This window comes from Ornithodoros turicata, chromosome 7, assembly GCF_037126465.1.
Source record: "Ornithodoros turicata isolate Travis chromosome 7, ASM3712646v1, whole genome shotgun sequence".
In the NCBI taxonomy this organism is placed as follows: Eukaryota; Metazoa; Arthropoda; class Arachnida; order Ixodida; family Argasidae; genus Ornithodoros; species Ornithodoros turicata.
Genome location: NC_088207.1, coordinates 43,248,563 through 43,262,919, shown reverse-complemented (window position 1 = coordinate 43,262,919; position 14,357 = coordinate 43,248,563). Strand labels below are relative to the sequence as shown.

The 14,357-nt window shown below is 44.0% G+C and overlaps 1 protein-coding gene and 1 long non-coding RNA gene across 3 annotated transcripts; one reads left to right on the top strand and one right to left on the bottom strand.

The window, feature by feature from the left end:
• Positions 1-300: 300 nt before the first annotated feature.
• LOC135401166 (DCC-interacting protein 13-alpha-like) lies at positions 301-10,352 on the bottom strand. 2 transcript variants are annotated; one of them, XM_064633405.1, is made up of 21 exons: positions 9,974-10,352; positions 9,366-9,464; positions 8,249-8,308; positions 8,028-8,102; positions 7,873-7,960; positions 7,744-7,785; positions 7,552-7,664; positions 6,956-7,134; positions 6,483-6,647; positions 6,286-6,370; positions 6,039-6,136; positions 5,813-5,960; positions 5,153-5,217; positions 4,950-5,075; positions 4,665-4,792; positions 3,802-3,910; positions 3,579-3,665; positions 3,235-3,325; positions 3,005-3,055; positions 1,911-1,937; positions 301-1,769 (listed from the first exon to the last, which is right to left on the bottom strand). In XM_064633405.1, the coding sequence occupies exons 1-21, from the start codon at positions 10,025-10,027 to the stop codon at positions 1,638-1,640; spliced, it is 2,022 nt and encodes a 673-aa protein (XP_064489475.1). In that variant the 5' UTR covers positions 10,028-10,352; the 3' UTR covers positions 301-1,637. The 2 variants fall into 2 exon arrangements, with proteins under 2 accessions (XP_064489475.1, XP_064489476.1); XM_064633406.1 differs by having other exon boundaries at positions 5,828-5,960; positions 9,974-10,351.
• Positions 10,353-10,707: 355 nt separating this feature from the next.
• LOC135399909 (uncharacterized) lies at positions 10,708-11,535 on the top strand. Its single transcript, XR_010424448.1, has 2 exons — positions 10,708-11,009; positions 11,354-11,535. It is a non-coding gene; the product is annotated as an uncharacterized LOC135399909 (long non-coding RNA).
• Positions 11,536-14,357: the final 2,822 nt, after the last annotated feature.

The window sequence follows — 14,357 nt, the reverse complement described above, 5'->3', positions numbered from 1 at the left end:
GTCCTGCTCTTAACTGTTCTGCTACGGGACAGGATAAAGCATGTAGATGCGACTCCTGCTTCTCACCTGCCTTCTTGAGCATGCTATGCACTTTCATTGGCACAACTTAGCTTACCAACTCTTGTTCTTGGTGCAAGAGCATGACGAACTGCCTGAGTCACAGACGCATAGATGGTGGAGCTAACACAAGAAAGCCGGAAGGCTCTGCATGCGGTAAACATACTTGTGCATATTTCTGGTGTACCATTTCGGAAGATAATTATCAATGAGATTGTAAGTTTATTATAAAGAGCACCGAGAGAAAGGGGAAAAGATAAAGTTTACTGAACTAAGAAGAGTATCACCTCGTAGAGACGCAGTTATCCATTTCTTGTAGTGTCTCGTTAATTACATTGGCTAACGAGAGACCAAATCATTAGCACCACAGTGGACCAAGGAACATAGCAATGTTACGGGACGTCAAATAATACATGGAGCGTTCGTTCTTCTGCAAGGGTGGGTTCTTGTTATCTATGCTAAATGTTCACCACTAGAACATTTTGGCACTGCAGCAGCGGCATGATATGCATATGAATAAAATATATACACAGCACATGAGGTATTAAACCACAAAAAGAAATCTACCTATGTACAAGTATACGCTCAGCAGCAGTCACAACCTTAATGCTTTAGAGCGAAGAATTCGAAGGTGTGAGGAATCCTGCAAAGAATAACCTGGGCATTTTTATGAGAAAACAAGACTACTATACGAGGTTGAAAGGAAAATATAAAATGAAAACACTGCATAAGTGCTACAGGTACAAGACATTTACATCTGTGTTCTACACTTGGTAATGTATTACGAGATCAACAATCTTAAAGTATAAAATGTACGTGTGTCACAGTAACCATCCTGCCCCCCCCCCCCCCCCATTCTGGCTAAATAATTACATTGTTACCGTGAGTAATTTGAGAAAACCCAGAGAGAATCATATAACAGAAGTGACTGTATTAGACAGATTACACTGTAAAATACTACAACTTGTTGACACAGTAATAACAGTTGGGATAGGGAGATCAATATCCTTTAGTCACACCCCAGCTCAATGAGGCCAGGAGAGGAGAATGTCACCCTAGGCAGCTTGGGTACTATAACCACATTGAAAGTGCAGTAATGGAAGCAGGTACCCCAAGAAACAGATGCAAAAACAATACAAGAAAACGACTGTCACATGTGAAGTCTCAGGTTCCACACTGCACACACGTAATGAATTGCACCATTGCATCTGCAATGTGCTCTGGGCACCACAATTATTGTGAGCAACAAGGTCACAAGGCCAAAGTGATCTCAATCATGACAAAGCAACAAGAGCAAAAGCTACGGCAGAAACTAATTGTGGCCTATGTATATCCCCGCACACTGGGTATGTTAATGCACATAGACAAAGTTGGCAGCCTTGTATGACTCTCCACTTAAACATGAAAAATGTGTCACTGTAACATGCATATGTCATGTCACATATTTGCTGTTAACAGGTGCTAAATTAACACTGCTTACAGCCGGACTCGTTTGTCACAGTGAGGTTCGGGTTATCTGAACCAATGGTTGCCCTTGACTACTTGCAGCAAAATTCTTTACCAGCTTCTATGTACAGATGTCATGCGTCCCCCTTTGCTAAATCTTTGGCAATGCCAGTCACGTCATCCTCACAGACCTGCTTTGCAGGGCATGGTGGTAGAAGTGCATTCTCATTTTCAGACAACTTGAGTGCCTTCAACAATTCCAGTTCCTGTGGAATGGAATGGAATGGGAATGCCCAGCTGAATTGAGTAGGGGTTTTGCAAGCAGCATTTCAATGTGCTAGCTGCTAACTTGTCCATCCATAATGAGGGACGTGTCATAAAGCAAGGAAAGGTTACACAGTGCTCACCTTATTTTCTGTATGGGACTGCTGCTCCTGCAGATATAACCACATAATTAGCATAATTACCAGCAGGCTGTGATACACAGCTCATGAGTGTATGCGCTGCTGCATCACGAAGTAATGCAGGAGAGAACGCAATAATAATGTGGAAGGGAATTGTGCTCCAAGGGATGTTTTGCATTTTGAGAAAAAAAATATTCAAAATGCATCGCACCGTTTTATCCGTTATAAAGACATGTAACTCTATTAGAGATAATGGGCTACTTAAATGTCTTATGATTTTCTGCAACGTTTTTACTAGGGGTGTGCGAAGTCACCCATTCGATTCGAAGTCGAATCTAAAATCATATCGAATCGAATGTGAAAAAAATTATGGATACTGAATCGAATATCGAATATTCGTGCAAATTTTACAATACATGCCTTTTGCACTTAAAGTTTGCAATTTGTAGCCTGTGGCTTTAGTGTATTTTTTCTGCCATCAACCGTCACATGCATGACACGACTGACATCTAAATCTTCTGTGGGAAGCCCCTACCCTTTAATTTTAGAAGTATACACAATTAACTTGGGATAATGTTACAACAACGGACCGCCTGTGTTGTGCAGCACTAGCGATTTCGTAAAGCAGGCCTCACCTGATTCAGGAAAGCATTAGGTGAAGCCCACTTTCGGGGTAGCGTCGTTCATATACTTGGAATAGTCAAATACGCGAATTATCGTTCCACGCGAAATCAACCACTCTTACAGTATTCGGAAAACCAAATATTAGATATTCGATTCGCAAATCGAATACTTCGAGTGATTGATAGTCGATTCGAATTCGAGAACTCAGAATATTTGCACACTCCTAGTTTTTACTGTATCACATTAGGTTTTATGTCCTAATTTGTGAAGCATGTTGCTTTTACTTTTAACTGGTCACAATACCCCTCACCACAGACATGGCGCACTATAGCCCCAGTTGCTTGCACGCCATAAAAGCTACTAGAACCGTCATCACAAAATAACTGCGACATACCCGGTGAAAGTGCGGCAGTGCTTTCACCCCGTATACATATGTATGTACAACGTTTTGCACAAAGCTTCACCCCACCTACCATTAATGCCTTCAGTGCAATGTTGGCTGCTATAGAAAGTGCATTGCAGATCTGAAATGAAGGGGGACATCAGTTGGCATGATGACTGCAAGTGGAGCCTCGACATTGCATTTTGGTAGCCTCCTACCAGCTTAGGTGAAATGTGTTGAGTGCCATGTAATGTACCAATACTAATGCAGTTGCGCACACCGAATTAGCTTGGAAATCGTAAGTCAGAGAAAAGTACACACCTCTTCAGCTGAAGCGTGAGCCTCAAATATGTGACAGGTGTACGTTGGGATTCCGTCACCGGAAGCACTCACAGTGATGAAACCTAGAAGTCTGTAACAAAAAAAAGGATGTTTGACTGATTGGTTTAGTTTATTTCCATCATAATTTACGGAGGATGTTGAGGCCAAAAGCAGAAACTGCCTGAAGATTTAATGAAATTTAACGCAATCATATGTAGTATATTCCTAGGGGTGTTGCTACAGATGTGCAGGTAGAACATAATAAACAGAACGGGGGAAAAAAAAGTATGGGCACATACACTATGTATATTTTGCTCATGTGGATAAATCACATGCAACTACACCTTGTATTTTCTTTGTGTATAGTCCAGAATGACACATCCGAAAGTGGAAATACTGCTCGCACAAGCTGGTGGGATGGGTCCATTATTCTGCACATAATGGTGTATGTAAGTTCAGGAAAAGGATGATGGCCATGATGATCATTATGATGATAGGAACAGACAGGTACATACAAAATAACAAAATACAATGCAGAAAATGTTTCTGCTACCTGGCTTAACATACCTTAGTTCCTTTTGTGTGATGACCATGTGAGACTCGGCCATTTTGAAGACATTATGCATCATTCTTGCTGCCAAAATATGCCGCATTGTCTCACAGACCAACTGATCACCTGTTAGAGTACACCTCTGAGACATTGGGCTTCTTACGATCACCTCAATGGTTACCACAGCATAGAACGCAAGCGCTTAAAAATTGTTTCAAAGTTTCAAAGTGGGCATCATTCATTACTAGAGCCTGAAGTTTTAGGGTTTAACCCGATTCTTTGCAGAATTGAAGGTTGCCTCTTTAGGGTGACATCCAATTTTGACCCGACAAATTGCCCTCGCTGAGACGTCTGTAGGAATGCACATTAACTTGTTTGGCAGCAAATGCAGTTACATCACAGTTTGCACCAAACCAGTACAGTTAGTTTGAGTAACTGAGCCCGATTTCGCCCCAAATTTAGCATACTGCAAGTTTTCCACCCGAATTCGCATGAATTTAGAGCACATGTTTATTTGCCCGATTTTTACCCCCTGAATTTAGAAAATATTTCCCGAAAACTTCAGGCTCCACTCAGTCCCACCTTTACTGTGTTACTGCCCTATTAAAATAGATTCACATGTGTGTGATCCATATTACACACTGATCCACTTATCTAAAAAACATTATGTACTACGTAGTAGTACTACCAAAGCCACTTAGGATCACATAACAACAACAACAACTTTATTTTAAGAGGAGGAATGGGAAGTTTCATTGCCATAGGATCACACCAGAATGCAGTTGTGCATTGCCACGTTGCTTTATAAGTGCCTTAATCTGTTCATTATGTGAACTCACAGAGAGAGTACTAGTTGATGAAACGCGAATGCACAACTTACCTCTGTCACTGGGGACCTGCATAGAGCCGAGGAACCTGACAGTGAACACCTCCCAGAAGGAGCATGTGGTATCTTTAGCAGATTCAGCGGTGATAGAGGAACCACACTGGTCAAAAGGATTGATGCGTCTGCCCAGAAAGAACGACTATGCTCAACCACGATCTCCCTGTATCTAAGCAACAACAATCGTCAACCACCTTTGAAGTACGGTGCGGACTACTGACGATTTTCCGCTCGCTGAGTGAACTTTCCTGCCTTTGAATGTGGAACAATCTGTATACTTACACAGGATTCTCCCTAGTTTGTCCAGAAGAAAGCTTCTCCTCAGAGGGCGAAAACATGTCAAACTGAATAGGCGTATTTGCCAAGTAGGGATTCAGTTCTTGACTAGCTACATGATGTTGGGGCGCTCTGAAACCACAAGTCAAACTGTGACACTCGCATGCACTTTACTAATGACACTGTACAAAAACTAAGGGCGTACTCACTGACGACGAGGAACATGAGATCCTTTTGGCACAGCAGTATTGGGAAGAGAGGGTGTCCTTTCAGTCTGGAAACACATTTTAATGTGTATTGTCAAAAGTGTTGTTAAGAGAGCACAGCACCTGCTAGTACACAAGGAAACAGGTGAAGAACAAGTTTAGCTCTACACATTTGTGTACCCCCTCACAGTCTGAAATTTGGAACGGTACAGTGTGGTGCATGGCCAATGATGTTCATAAAGTGCAAGCCACCAGCACAGGGAATTTTATTCTACACGAAATAGTGTTCAGACTGTGGGACAGAAGTCGTGTCATGTCGCATCAATCTTCTACGGGTAGAGGCGTCAGTCACTTTGCCTCAAGTAAATGAAAAAACAAAAAGGAAAGCTACTTTTGTGGTGCAGAGTGCATTTTAGATTGTCATGTTATTAGTACTGAACACCATCCACAAGTTCATGAGAGATTTTCACTGTCAAGTTAAATTGTATGGCTTGTACTGTGTATTTACTATGTACTTACGAGAGCAGCCATGTGTACGCCTGTTGTTACATGCACGAATCAAGGAGGGACACCATGTTACTTTACAAATTTTGGTAACTGTACCTTGGGCAAGTATGGAAACTGCTGGCCTATAACTAAAATGCTTCGAAATATTACACGTACAATTTTTTTACAAACCTTCGCCACAGCGGGTGCTTCCTTTGGAATGGAATGTGATCTACCTCCAGCAAATGCTTCAGTTGAAATATTGTGTATTGTAGAAATCCATTCATCACGTTCCCGCTCATTCAACGCCTGCATCACTATAACCCTGCCGTAAAGATATAACTATTAGTGCACACTTCCAGGTACACCTTGCCCTTGTATGTGTACATGTACATCAACTAACCTTTTTCCATTTGACACTTGAAAAACATTCTTTCTGTCTTCGTCAAGCACTTGAGCAACAACAGTCCTGTCCAGGTCCATAACAGCACTTCCGACCACCTAACAGGAGCACAAAATGTTCCGCATTTTAGATGGGCCAGCTTTAATAACTCGAGCCAAAGTTTAGCCGACGCAGAATTAATTGAGGCACCGAGAAAATGTGCTTAAGGTGTATACTTTACAGAGAGAGAGAGAAAACAGTTATTTACCTCACCCTTGGGTATCTGCATGAGATGGCATCCCAAGGTATAGAAATAACATCTGTCCCACTTGTTTACCATACCAGCTATCTTCCTGTTTGGTAACAAAAATTACGATCGTGTAGACCCACCATCATAATTGGTTGCAATAACTTTTGCTCGTGTAAAAGTAATAACGTATGCGACAAACAATATGCGGGCCTCACGTTCTGTAAAATAGGAAGCCAGCCTTCTGACTGAGTCCGGTATTGGGAGGCACGTGTGGCATTTCGGGTAATGGTTCTGCATAATATTCGTGCTCACTCTGGCGCCCAATGACTTCAATCTTGGCAGACACATCTTTCGCCACTGCACCCAGATCATTTTGTACCCTGAAAAATATTTTTTTAATGATTGCAACATCTAGAAGACTTGTATCAAATCTAATCTAATTCTAATCAAAATCCAATCTAATCTAATCTAATCTAATCTAAATATAGTCTAATCTAAGACAAAATCTAAAAGACATGTGTCTCAAGGCACTATAAAAGGCACTGTACTAAATTTTGTTACAGACCAGCCATGTGCGAACCTTTCAAGTGACCGATATTGACTAGAACTGTACAGCATTCAGTGGGCTAAGAACCTGTTTGTCGGCTCACTCGACGTGAACCCCCAAGTACTGTAAATGTGAACTCACTCCCTCACACTTGAGCTGATGTTCGCAAGAAATTCGTCAAGTTCAGTTGAACTGAGAGTTTCGTGACCAATACCAAAAAAGGACTTCATGGAATGCAGGTAGCCCAACAGAGGTTCAAGTAGTGCTACTTTACGACGATACTGCAGGGCGTTTAGGTGCGCATAGTAGTTCATAGACAGCTGGAACAGCAAAAAAGAGAAAGAAAGGAAGGGAGATCAGCATGTGCGATACATTCACAGATATGCAATGCGGACACATAATGAAGGCTGAAAATGACACAGTAATCAGCGAAGTATAGCAATATAACTTGACCATCGTCCACACACCCTTATGACAGCTCTTAGGTAAGTAAGCAGTTCTGCCCTGTCCCATTCACAGTGGCTCATCACTACATTAATATATGTAAAAATTAGAGACTTCAATGCTAGGATTTACGACTGACTAAACCTCATTGCAGCCTTAAATGTCCACTTGAGCAACACATATTGGACCCTTTAATGAAATTTTTTTACAGACTATAGTTGCACACGGGACTGCAGCTATTTCATCTGTACGTGAACAATGGTTTGTGTGAGCTCCATAATGCATGAACATACTGTATGAAATTTCTTGTTGGCCACATACACCTCTTCGTTGATGTCCAGTTTTTGGCGCTCACTCTCGCGCTTCCGCGACTGCCTGCAGTACTTGCTCAGAGCTTGCTCTTTTTCTGAAAATTCCAAAAACACACTTTGTTTTACACTTTTCTTTTGCATTTGAGGGCAGAGCTTAGTAGAAACACCACAAACCGTGCATGGATGCAACATACTGTTCCTGCAGCCGGAAGAGTTCTGAAACCATGATGGTTCCACACATGCGTTTAACAAAGAGTAATTTTAATGCTGCTACATACAAGAAAGTTTGGTCAAATGTCAAACCTTGCATGTCAGCATCAACAAATTTTGATAGAGGATACACCATGCCATCTCCCACTTGGGCACTGCACATGTGGTGCCACGAGCTTATCTGGACATTGGGAAATACAGCGATTGAACCTACAACACAAAGCTTTATAGAACAGAGGAGGACCTACTTCTTCTAGAGAATTTGTCAGCTGTTTCAACGTTGCAGAGAGGACGCTGTCTGGATCGGTGTCGAGTGGAAAGTGCTGCCAAGGAAAAGCAGCATGAGACTGTGTTTCACCAAACATTAAATTCCTGCGAAATACTCCACCGGATAACCCCATTTTCGTATCAAATTGGTATTCCCATAAAATGTCTGTAATGTGTTGTCTCGCCACTGCTGCCAACTCACCTGCGAGTCATACTGCCGGACGTGCTCGGCGAGAGAATACGTAGCATCTGCGAGCTCTTTCTGAAATGTCAACACATACTTGTATGTGTAACTCTAAGATGTGCACAAGAGCAGTGGTTCCCAAACCTTGTCGCAAGACATAACTTTGCCTTAATTTCGACATTAGGCAACAAACCTTGGAACGGTATGTGCATGGGTAGTATTAGAATATAAGAGTTGCTAATCAGAAACTATACTTTGAAGCGAATCGGAAATGTTCCACGATCACACCTTATTCAACAAACCACTCATAAGAACACTCTGAGGAACCCACTACCATGAGTTCCTTTTGGGAACCCTTTTTGAATTGAATTGAATTTATTTAAACTTTACAATGCTTAATGAACGGTACCCTTTCTTTGAGGATGAATGGTGCTATGGGAACAAACATAGGAAATCTTAACGATACCCGTTTGTATGTAGTACATAAACTTTTTTTGAAGTTGCAACAAAATGCGTACTGCATACTCAAGAGTATAAGCGCATATCTTCACGCAGTGATATTCTTACAACACAACTGCGTTGGGCTGTAATTTTTGTTTGCCTACGTCAAACATGTACTGCTTGCGACATGTTTGTCTGAAATCAGCACCCTGTGGTTTATCCCGTCTCAAATCTCCAGGTGTTGCAAGATCATTTATTTTGAGTAATAAACACATGCAGCATGTGCTCTTTATTTAAATGCAATATTGGAACAACATTTCTGAGGGCAACGAAAGAAATCTGGGCTTCATAACTACTAACAGGCGGTTCCAGACAACAGTGTCGCAAGCAGTATGTATAACTTAAATACTCTATCTTAAAAATTTGTGGGAGTAACTTGCTATCATACAAACACTTTTCAAGACCAGTATTTAGTATCTAACTCTTTTTTTAAAAGAAATAACTTGTTCTCATTTGTGAAGCTGTTCCTGGGATACTTTTTTCCATTTCTTTCTTTTTTGGGATACAGGAAAGTCCAGCAAAAGTTGAACCAACAACAAGTGAGCATCCAGCACCCATTTTTGATTCAAGTACAACAGAGATACCTGGAGCATTGAGCAGGAAGATATCAGATAAGTAGATTCTGATGTCCTACCTCTGCGTTCCAGATTCGCTGAGCATGCTCATACATCACTTTCACATATTTGTGTAACTGGTGTGCATCTTGCTCAAACAGGCCCACCAATGACCTCGTCTGAAACGTGATCAAGATAGCAAGAAGAACAGATATTACTATCAGACAAGGTGCGATAAAAAAGGCATTCGCGGAAGATTAGGTCGTGCGGTACGCAACCGCAACGTAAACACTTCTATGCAGGCTCTGTCGTATGCTTCTATACATTTGAACAATTTTAATATTGCAAATCTCCGAATGATCATTCTAGCGAGGGATATTTCAGGACAAATATGCCCCTCGACCTTCGGTTATCAACTTATCATACCATGCGGATCACAGCTTTTAATCAGGATGGGGCGAACGTTTCCGACATATCTAGTGACACTGAGGGCATACCATTGCTCAGAAGTACGGAATAGTAAGTGGCAAACAGCGATTTCGTGGTGCCACTGAGAAGAAGAAGCAAAAACAAAGACACAATCCGCTGCCGCAGTCAGACATAAAAACTTATAGTACTTATGCTGGAAAAGGGTAGTTGTGAAGCGAACACAAGAGTTCAAAATAAATTACTGCTATGGATTCCGTACCTGTGGGTTATCCTCCAAAGCATCTTCTAGGTGCAATGCTTCTGGCCCTTGCATTTTGAACCTCAATAAAGATTTGTGTCCGCTAGGTACACTGCAGGTGCCGATAAATAACGGAACTGCGCGGGATCTACACACGCAGCTGTCCACTCCCACTTGTTTCACGCCTCGCCAGAAAATCACATTTCGATAATGATCTTCAAATGCCCTGCGTTTGCACCGTTCATGTGCGCGAAAGAGAACTAAAGGGGTGTTAGCTGGTCAAGTCCGATTCCGCCAAGAATACTAAGTTCATGAAATAAAAACCAAACCCGAAACACATCATTTAATAGCACAGACAGCTGAAAGCTGAGGCGGCGCTGGCGGTCTCGTCAATGTTGGTGGACGAAGAACGCAATTGCGCTGAAGCGAGACTTGTGCATCCCTACAGTCATAGAAATCATATGGATCGAGTGTCTGCATCTGGAGCTGGAGTATCATATTATCATATCTGCTCTCACAGCAGAGCCGTTGCAAGGACAGCGTAAAGCATAAAACCAGCCGCCGGCTCTAAAGCGAAACGCACCGCCTCCAAAATAATGTCGCCACCGGCGCCCGTACGCTAACGATCTCTGATTGGCTGCGCAATATATGTATAAATATTTGGATGCTCATTGGTCTAAAAAACTGGCGTCAGTTTCCTTTGCGCTGATTGGGCGAGAGTCATTTGACTGAGGAGCGAGCATCCGAACGCGCGAACCGCTCAACGGAAGACCGAAGCAGGCGAACGGAGGAGAATCACGAATCACGTCTGTTCGGCCACGCGTGTTCTCTCGGACTGCAACCGTTGTGCACGCAGACGCTAGGGGGTAGTTTGAGGGTTTTGAATGCTTTAGATTTAGATTGTGGCGAACTGCTAATGTGAGAACGGAATGGCACATCCACCTCATCATCACAACAGCGGGAAGACGAACATGTGATGGAATCCCTGCACCTCCAAAGGACGCAGAAATCGTCAGAGAGGAAGTCTGCACTCTTTCCGACGTACTGCAGGTGAACGGTAAGACAAGTTTGATTACTTTTTTGTGACTGAAGGAAGTAATGCAGGTTTATCACGTTAAGTGTATTACGTACAACATTTACGAGTCACTCAGTACGTTAGCGGCGTTTCATTGTGCAGTGCATTGCCGTAAATTGTACGTTTCTGATATGCCGGTAATCAAATTATGTGTGGTTATTCTAGCTGCCCCTCATGCGCGTCGCAGCCGTTCATTCACTGTGATCTACGAACATTCGTGACGAATGCCTTGGTGTTCAAATACGAAATCAAGATCGATTACCTATCATAGCAGTGATTTTCGTGCAGAGTTACGGATCATCAATATATTTTTTGTTTTGTTTTAGTTCTACCGCAGCCATCGGCAACAACGACGCACATAGCTCAGCATTGGCTTTTGAACTGCCCTTCGATGTCGAAGCACCTAAAGCTCCACAAGAACAGTGAAGCCTGTTACAAGACGTAAAAAGATATGTACTCTAGCTTTTTCGAGGCAGTTCCCGAGGACAAATAAAGTTGATTTGTCATACACCATCGCTTTTTGATTGTTTGCTTTGGGACAGCATGATCGTTGCTCTACAGCAAGACAGCAAGCGCCGAAGACAAACCACAAACGGACGAGGCTGGGGGGATAGGGGGGACGAGAGGAGAGACGAAAAACCCGAGGAGAGAAGGGGAAGGAGGTTGGGAAAGGAGGTCGGTCTGCGCATGCGCACTGGGCCCCAGCTTTTTTCCCGCGCTGGCCAGCAGAGACGTTGTGAGTGGCTCCTGGGGATCACGTGGTTTGGGCGCCCGCCATTTTCCCTGGACCGTTGCGTAAACGGCAGCTTCCGGCGGATGATAAAACGTTGGACAAGTTTGGGGAACTTTGCTTGGGGAGAAACCCTCGCTCCCCTCTCCCAAATGCACAGTTACACGCACAATTTCGCGGAAAAAGGAGGGGGGGGGGGTATGACCCCCCTTCCCAATTAGACATTTGCAAGAGGAGTGGAAGAGGAGGCCAGACTAGACATTTGGAAGAGGAGAGAGAGTTGTTTTGGAGTTGCTGCCCTTTATGCCCCACATACGGGTGTCGTTGAGTCTCCACTCTTGCGCTCCAAAGGGAGTTACTCTGTCCGTGGGTGTACCGAGAGGGGGGGAGCCGTGGCGCCCTCCGGAACTCCAAGGTCGCTTGTGAAAATCGTGCACTCTTTAGTCGTAGGTCGTACACTCGTAGTCATAGGCTTGGGGGCCTGAGCCCCCCGGGAGCTTTCCCGGGGGGGCCAGACCCCTTCCGGGAAGTCTACCCAGCTGACACTCAAGATGAAAGTTTCGAAGGATATCCTAAGAATCGCGTGTTTCATGCGAGTGATCGTGATAATACTGTAAAAATTTGCCTCACAACGTCGCAATGAAGCGCGGGGGGGGGGGGGGGGACGTTGTGCCCCGGCACCCTCCGGCAGATTGATAACTCTCCGCCTATGCACAACTGAACAGCTTTATTGAGCCTTTACCAACTATCCCACACTCTAAGAAAAAAAGGAGTGCTTTTACTCCTTTTGGGGGGCTAAATGCATTGCCACAAAAAACAGTCCCTTTAGGGAGTAAATTCACGGAAGTAAATGAATGTGACAGAGTGGAGACTGCATTTCAAGCGTTGTTGTAAGAGTCCCAAGCGCATAATTGGTGTGCATGCATGAAAATACTTTGATGCCAACCGTCAACCGTGACATATCGAGTGATAGAAAATCTTACGACATATACATAGGGCACAATTTGCGAAGAAAGATGCGCCAACTGTTTCTTACTCTGTGTGACTGGAAAATTGCTACGTTGGCTGAGTTATATAGCCTTATGCCCTTCAAATTGACCAAGGGCACATATTGACGTAGACTGTTGCATTCAGGAGACTATTCGCGAAGTTCAGCGGCAATATGCAGTCCTGGGGAGTAAATGTCGGGACTAAATGTCGGGTTAGAGGACTAAAATGGGGAGTAATTGCAGACTAGAGGAGTAGAAGCTAAAATTACTCCCCGTTTTACTCCTTTTCTTCTTAGAGCGCGCTTTTATCATTCAGTGAATCGATCAACCGATACTCGATACTTTTGAACGTCGTTCGTCTTTGTAAATACGTGCAGGTCAAACGAGCATCTCGTCCGCTATCCTGCGGAACTACGTCACTTCGCTACCGTCCACGTCTCTTTTGGCTCCGGCCGCGACTCTGCTTTTGAGAAGGTGGCCGCCGTTTAGTGGGTGGAGTCTTGACTCTTTTGACTCTGGGCCAGTTACTTAACGCAGCTATTTGCTGACTCAGACTCTCAGCTCAGCTCAGCTCATCTCAGCTCAAGAGCGAGGGGGTGTGCCTCCTCTCCGGGCTCACTTGGACTCTCTGGGAGCACACCCATGCCAACATGTCACTTCGTCTGTGTGTCAATGTTGCACTTTTGTTAAATGTCATTTGCAGTTTTGCAGTTGTTTAAGTTTTGTCCCACGGTTCCCATACAGTGCACACTAGAGCCCTGCACTATCCGCGGATATCCGCGGATATCCGCAAGATAGTTGCGGATTAGGATGAAAATTTAGCACTTTCTGCGGTGTGCGGATCGGATGCGGATGGCTCGAGGTCGGATGCGGATCGGATGCGGATACGAAGGCAGCGGATCGGTAGCGGATCGGATGCGGATATACCGCGTGCTGTCATTTTTCCACCCGTAATTTATTTGTATTGCGCGCCGACAGCCGACAGCGAGCGCATGCTCTGGTTCACCTTTGACCATGCACGGCGCCAAGATGGGAGAGGAGGCATTCAGGCGTCTCGAACCACGCGAGCGCCGACGAGGTAGCGTTCCACGCGTTCCAGAAGTCTCTCCATATCGCGTTCGTTGAAAGGTTTACCTTTGCTTGTCGTCATGACTGAGTCCTTCCGTGACAGCATGGAGGCATCCGAAATTATACCAACATGCTTCCGGCGGTCTTTACGCGTCTTTCGAAACGTGCGGATTTTTGCGGATCGGATGCGGATGGTGCGTTTTGCTCAGCGGATCGGATGCGGATGTAAACTGTTGTGTATGGTGCGGATGCGGATCGGATAACGTGTGCGCGGATGCGGGTCGGATACGAATGCCAAAAACCTCATCCGTGCAGGGCTCTAGTGCACACTATTCTTATTGTGCTACACTCAATCACAAAAAATCAGTGTCTGGAATCGCCCACCCTGAACACAAGCAACATCTTTTCAGCTCCACTGCTACGAATAATAGTATCACACTCCTTTTCGCCTTTATTCACTTTGGCTTCACATTACTTGTAAAAAGGTACATCAAGCTGAGAGCAGAGCGCATACAGTGGTATTATACGCAAGCCTCTCATGTT

Excerpts from the sequence above, each read along its gene's own strand:
- LOC135401166 (XM_064633405.1), bottom strand. The coding sequence starts at position 10,027 with ATGCAAGGGCCAGAAGCATTGCACCTAGAAGATGCTTTGGAGGATAAC. Across the intron at positions 8,309-9,365 it reads AGCGAATCTGGAACGCAGAG|AAAGAGCTCGCAGATGCTAC; the intron begins GTAGGACATCAG and ends TTGACATTTCAG. Across the intron at positions 4,793-4,949 it reads CAAACTAGGGAGAATCCTGT|ACGCATCAATCCTTTTGACC; the intron begins GTAAGTATACAG and ends CTTTCTGGGCAG.